General features: G+C 36.0%; 1 protein-coding gene across 1 annotated transcript; it reads left to right on the top strand.

Annotated features, from left to right (window-relative positions):
* The first annotated feature begins 1,220 nt into the window (after nt 1-1,220).
* Nucleotides 1,221-5,905, top strand: LOC143574779 (uncharacterized). Its single transcript, XM_077059318.1, has 2 exons — nt 1,221-1,295; nt 4,828-5,905. Exons 1-2 carry the CDS (start codon nt 1,239-1,241, stop codon nt 5,686-5,688), a joined length of 918 nt encoding a protein of 305 aa, XP_076915433.1. The 5' UTR covers nt 1,221-1,238; the 3' UTR covers nt 5,689-5,905.
* Nucleotides 5,906-6,400: the final 495 nt, after the last annotated feature.

The following is a 6,400-nucleotide window of genomic DNA, read 5'->3' as shown; positions in this document are numbered from 1 at the left end:
GCGCTTACTAGGAGGCAACCTGGCCTTTATATATTTTTCGTATATTTGTGTTTTCTTTGTTTCAGTAATAACCATAGCAGCACCCAAGCGTGGGGAAGTTCCATGGAAGTATATGCAATTTCCCTTGGTCTCGTATGATACACGAGCTAGTGTCGTTGGCCTTATCATGATCATATCCATGTGTTCTTTCATATATTTTTGTTGCTATGTTTTTTTTAACTATTTTATCTATTTGTGTTTATTTTATTGTATGTGTCGAGTCTTAGAGGTATGTTAATGGTGGATGTTAGCTTTGTGTAACATCCCGATACTTTCGGGCCAATTTTGAAAACTTCAAAAAGTTAAAGGACCAAAAATGTAAAAAAATGATTTTCAAACCCGTTGCGTCGCGATGGACAAGGATCAAGTCCATCGTGTTACATGAAGGACTTGGGATAAAACCAAGATATAGGCGGTGTCGCGCTACGCGATGGACCTACTCGTTGGACCATCACGATACACGATGTCCACGTTAAGTAAACGGAGACATGTGTCGAACCACGTATCAACACGTGGCACGACGACACAGGCCACATGTCGCCACGTGGCAGCTCCCGGAGAAACAAAGGTGTTACGCTACGCGATGATATGATATTCAGCATGTCGCGATACTTGACGGATTACAAGATTCGTCTAGGGGGGGGGGATTTGCATTAAGCATCCCAAACACACCATCATTTTACACACATATAATCTCATAGATCGTGCTATGAGCCCGAGTCCCGAAATTCCGACGGGTTAATTCAAGATATACGACGTAGAGCAGAATTATTGACCAATCAACCTTAGGCGTTAAACTCCAAGTACCTGTGTAAGGTAAGGGTTCTACTTAACTTATTTTTATAATAAAGCTTAGACCCTAGTTAGGAGTATAACTTAAACCTTGATCAAATTAAAGTATACAACGTTTTTTCATAGAAAGGAGGGGGGTAGAAAGTGTAGATTCATGAGCTTTTGGTTATTATAAGAAAGAGATTTGAGTTCCCAAACGCCCAGAATCGCAAACGAGATATCGGAGTCGAAGAGAGAGAAAACACACACCCAGGTAACTCAACCAAAAGATCATCCAATTTCAACTGCAATTCTACCCTTAGCCCTTCCAGATTTACAAAATTCATTATCTATATAAACATCTCTCTTGATATTATATGTTAATTACACTTACTGGTTCGTAAAACTTGCTAGGGTTTTTTTCGAAAATGGCTGAAGAAGTTGTTTCGTTGGAGCTTCCTGCACCTTCCGGCTGGAAGAAGACGGTTCTCTCTATTTCTATTTCTCTCTATCTATAGATTATAATAATAACAATAATATTAGTTTGTATGTCGGTATCTGTTTTATGTTTGATTTATGTGAATATTTTTAGGGTTTCTGCTTGCATTCGTGTTTAATTTTGCAATTCGAGTGCTGTTTGTGACTTACTGTTGCTGAAATTGGGCTATTTTGTTAACGAATTTAGCTAGGGTTTTTGTTCAGTTTTGGGGATTTTTGCCGGTGTGTACGGGTATGCTAATTTCGGTAGGTTGTCGTACGTTGTGGTTGATTTTTATTATTTGGATTCAAGTACGGTTTGACTTTCTCTAGAATTGGGTTTTTGATAGAATTAAATTATTTTTTTATGGCTTTTCAAGCTATCATTTCTGAACCGCCATTTTTGGGAAAATTGAGGGGTTGTATGCGAATTTCTGTAGGTTTTGGTTAATTTTCTTGATTTAGTTTAACGTATAGTTTGATGACTGTGTCAAGAATTGGATTTTGGATTTGACTTTCGTGTGTTTTTGGGGTTTCAAGGTTATGATTTCAGAACCGTGTTATTTATGGTTTTGGGAAAATTGAGGGTTTTGTATGATGTATATTTTTGAAAGGTCATCACAGATTTAATTTTACCTTTTTTATTTTTGGGAAAATTGTTGTTCTTTAACCGGTTGTAGATATTTACTTCTCCATGTGTCACTCCTTGTGCAGAAAAACACAGTTTCATAACGTCTTTTCTGATGTATTTGAAATTCATATATGAAAATTGATCAACTGAGAGTAATATGGTAGTTGGTGTAAAGAAACGCTTTGGATGTAAATATTATTCTGTGTATTATCTAGTTTATTGTAGCTGGCTTTGTGAACGTTCTTAAGACAGAAAGGATATCTGTAAGTAAGAGGAGTTTCAGAGAGTATGCTCATACTTCATAAGAATGGAGGTGTTCACAAATATATCTGATTTTATGTTATAGGGAACTAGCTTATAAGTTAGCAGCTATCAAGTTGCTGCTGAGACATGTGTTATTATATTAGATAATTAATTTTAGTAACTCTTTGAAGATAAAAGGATGGAAGGGTCTCATGGTGGAATTTAAGAATATACCTTGGTGGAGGAAGGTACTTGATATATGCTCACAAAAGAAGCACGGCAAGTGTTTTATATCTTTCAATAGATGAAGCAAAAGCTCAGTGTTTGGACCTCATAAGATATTATTACTTAGATGAATTGAGAGATATACATGAATTATGTTTTGTTGGATGGTTGCTGTGTGTTATAGTGAGTCAATGTGGTGAGAAAACGACAGATGTCACAGCTATGTTGGATCCTTGAAGTATTTTGAGTCAGGGTTTTAGATTCACTAAGAAAAATAGCTAGTGGGTCTTTCACTCTTTCTTCATATATTTTATTCTTTTTATGGGTGCTTAAGTAAAGACATGTATAGTGATTATCCGAGAGAATTGATTTCCCTTTTAGGTTTTTGTTATTGGTATGGATTTGAATGCGTTCTACGTATTTCATTTTTTAAAGCCAGTTTGTGATGGTTTCTTTTTTTACTGTTATGTTAATTGAGTTAAAAATGTGTCAATGTTCAGGTTTTTTTAATGCTTGCACATAGGTTTTTATGAAAACGGTAAATAAGTAGCGGAAAGATTAGAAGTGAAATCTTCTTGTGCATGAAGGGCATTGATAATTATCATCATCATCGTCTAATTATTTAAGATAATCACAAGAAATGGGGTGTCTTTGAAATGAAACATGCTTTGATGCGCTTAGATGAAGATTAAAGTATAAAAAGATTAATGCATGATATTCTAACTTGTGCTACTGAAGTCACTCTTCTTTACCTATTTTGCATATATTCGCGTTACAGTAAAGTTTTCCATAGTGAAGGCTGAAGCTTTATGAGGAGGGAAGAGTTAAAATGACATGAGTTAAGGTAATAACTGAAGCACGAGGTTACATTGAAATAGGTATTCTTGAAGTTGGAGTTGAATGCTTAGTTTTGTGGTTCTCACATTTATGCTTGGCTTGCTACCAGCAGCTGGTGATGATAAATGATATTTGTCTCTTTTGTCTATTGAATAAGTTGGTAAACATTTATGTTTGTTTAATGGGTAGAAGACTTCTTCGGTTCCTGAATGGTTTATTTTTGTTTACTATTTGATTCATGCATGCATCTGAGCATGTGGCTTTATGTATATTGAATACACGTCAGTTTTATCATAATTTTATTCTTTTGATATGGTTTGTCAATTAATATACTCTTGTTTTGTTTTTTTTTACATCTATGGTACTTATATAACTGTAATATTTGTGATTTCTGAAAATGCTACACATCAGTTTTATCATATTTTATTCTTTTGATATGTTCATTAAAGAAGATATTCTTGTTTTTTTAAAAAATATGGTACTTCTATAACTGCAATATTTACTACACGTCAGTTTTATCATATATGGTTCCTTAAAGAAGATAACTGCAATATTTGCGATTCCTGAGAATGCTACACGTCAGTTTTATCATATTTTATTCTTTTGATATGGGTTCGTTAAAGAAGATATTCTTGTTTTTTTACATTTATGGTACTTCTATAACTGCAATATTTGTGATTCCTGAAAATGCTAAATAGACATTGCTCCTATGACAGCTCAAACAAAGAGACTCAAGATTATATGTAGATATTATTTGAGGTATTGACGGATATTCTGCTGTTGAACGAGTCTCTTTACTGGTTCTTAAGCTTAAGATGATAAATCGGAGTTGATTGATAGTGTCTTTTAAGTCTTTTAAGAATATTTGCTTCTGGTTTGTAGAAACTTCTGAGGATTAAGGACATACATGGTGTAACAACAATCATCATGAAACTTTAGAGTTGTATTTGGATCAATTTGGAGTTCTTGTTAGTTATTTGTGAGTTCTCTCATATGATTGATTGGCTATTATGAGTACGAGTGAAGTATGACTGATGTTCACTGAAGAAATGACATTCTTTGGACGATTGGATATGTATTTAACGAGAGGGTTTAGTATGGTAGTTGATTCATAAATTATCTTTGGAAGACAAACTTCTATAAAGGTTTGGGTTGCATGAACTGGGAATATTTACAGGGTGGTTCTAGGTTTGTCTATATAACTTGGATTATTATCACCTATGAAGACAAATAGTGGTAAAGTGGATTGAGGTTTAGATATTGATTGGTCTGGTAAATAAGGAAATTTTGGAGCTGGTCATATTTCTAAGTTTACAGTGAGTTTATTTTTTTTTTCCTTCTGAGGCTCAGATTTAGATTATAAGTTCGGAAGTTCCAACCCAATTCAGCTACCATTTAGGCGGGGTGTATTGACTAATTATTTGTTTCTGGTTAGTAAAAGATAAAATTGAAATACAAATGAACTAAAAGAATGAGTAATGGCAATAACCAGCATAAATAATTTAAACTTTCTTTCATGACAAACTGTTAGTACTTGAACTGTTATGTGTTTTTCTTTTTGTGTGGATATATGTTTTCTAATCAATCGGTTTGTTTACATGCAGTTCTTGCCAAAGAAATCAGGGACACCAAAGAAAAATGAGATTGTGTTCACCGCACCAACTGGTGAAGAGATCACCAACAGGAGGCAGCTGGATCAATACCTGAAATCACACCCTGGTGGGCCCAAAATCTCAGAATTTGACTGGGGGACCGGGGAAACCCCAAGGCGCTCTTCAAGAATCAGTGAGAAAGTAAAGCTAGCTCCACCACCACCACCAGAAACTGAACCTGTCAAGAAAAAGGCTAAAAGATCTGCTAAGAAGGACAAAAAAGAGAACAATGAAGCTCCAGAGAAAGCAGAAGACGTTGAAATGCAAGAAGCAGAAAAACCCGATGACAAAAAGGAGGATGAAAATGTGCCTGTGGAAGGTGAAGGAAGCGCAGAGAAAGATGACAACCAGAAAGAAGAAAAGGACAAAAGTGCCCCCAAGGAAACTGAAGGAGAAGCAAAGAAAGACGAAACAACAAAGGAAGTGCCCCCTGCTGAGGGGGTGTGTGATATTCCAAAAATACCCCTGCCAGAGGAAGAAGTTAAGCCTGTAAATGAGGTTGCTGATGTCGTTGAAAACAACAAAGGTGAAGTCCCAGAGGAAGAAACTAAGCCTGTAAACGAGGTGATTGCTGAGGTCAATGAAGAAGAAACTCCGGTTGCACAAGTTCAAGATAAGGCCGAGAATGATGGCGCCAGTGCTACTGCAGAAGACGCAAAAGAAGAAATCCCATCTGATGTTGCTGCTGTTGAAGAGGGGCAAAAGGGTAATTTGACTGATGCGGATAAAGAGAAAGAAACAAGCAAGAAGGTTGAAGAAGGTGTGGCACAGGGATTCGTGAACGGGAGTCGTGTGGAGTCCGAACCATGGTAAAGATAGGGTGCTGGCAACTTGACATGTAGAGTGAGTCAGTCAGTCAGTCTGTCTGTACGTTAATGTTTCTACAGTTGATACAAGAACATATCGTGTACTTATAATGTCGGCATAGTGTTAAGAAGTCGTCATGGTAGCCGGCTTCCTGTGTTGTGTTTACATCTATCATAGGATTGTGTCTTTGTGTTTGTTTGATGTTAGGGGAATTGTAGGTTGCAGATATACTTGGAACTCCGTGTAATAAGTAATCCTTCCCATTCCCGTCTTTTCTTGCGCCATTAATTTCTCTTAATTCTTACTTGTCTTGGTTAACCAATTTTACAGGAACATAGTTCTGTGGTTCATAGTATTAACAAATTTTATATGATTGTGGATATCGATCTATTTTTGTCCTAAAGGATCGTTGGTGTGTATTTTGAAAGACGATGACCCGCACGGGGTGTTTCTCTATCGATCATGATACATACCATCTAAAACATATATCTAGGAAAGAACAATTCAAGCTCTTGCAGACATGTTAAATACTGAATCGGGATGGTGTGATGGCGTTGTTGCACACCATGTAGTTAAAGTGAAAGAACGATTTAAACATTTAAAGGCATGTTTAGGACAGAATTGAGATGATATCAAAAACTATTTATCTGAAAGGAACAACTGGAATTGGGATACTGATCTATTTCTCAAGTTCAACAAGATGTCTATTATTGAAAGG

This window comes from Bidens hawaiensis, unplaced genomic scaffold (assembly GCF_021521415.1).
Source record: "Bidens hawaiensis isolate Kalapana, Puna unplaced genomic scaffold, B.hawaiensis_p1.1 tig00027101_1, whole genome shotgun sequence".
Classification (NCBI taxonomy): Eukaryota; Viridiplantae; Streptophyta; class Magnoliopsida; order Asterales; family Asteraceae; genus Bidens; species Bidens hawaiensis.
This window is presented reverse-complemented; position numbering and strand designations above follow the sequence as displayed.

Bases quoted from the DNA above. Each gene is read 5' to 3' on its own strand.
- LOC143574779 (XM_077059318.1), top strand. From the start codon at position 1,239: ATGGCTGAAGAAGTTGTTTCGTTGGAGCTTCCTGCACCTTCCGGCTGG. The intron at 1,296-4,827 runs GTTCTCTCTATT...GTTTACATGCAG, and splicing joins CTTCCGGCTGGAAGAAGACG to TTCTTGCCAAAGAAATCAGG.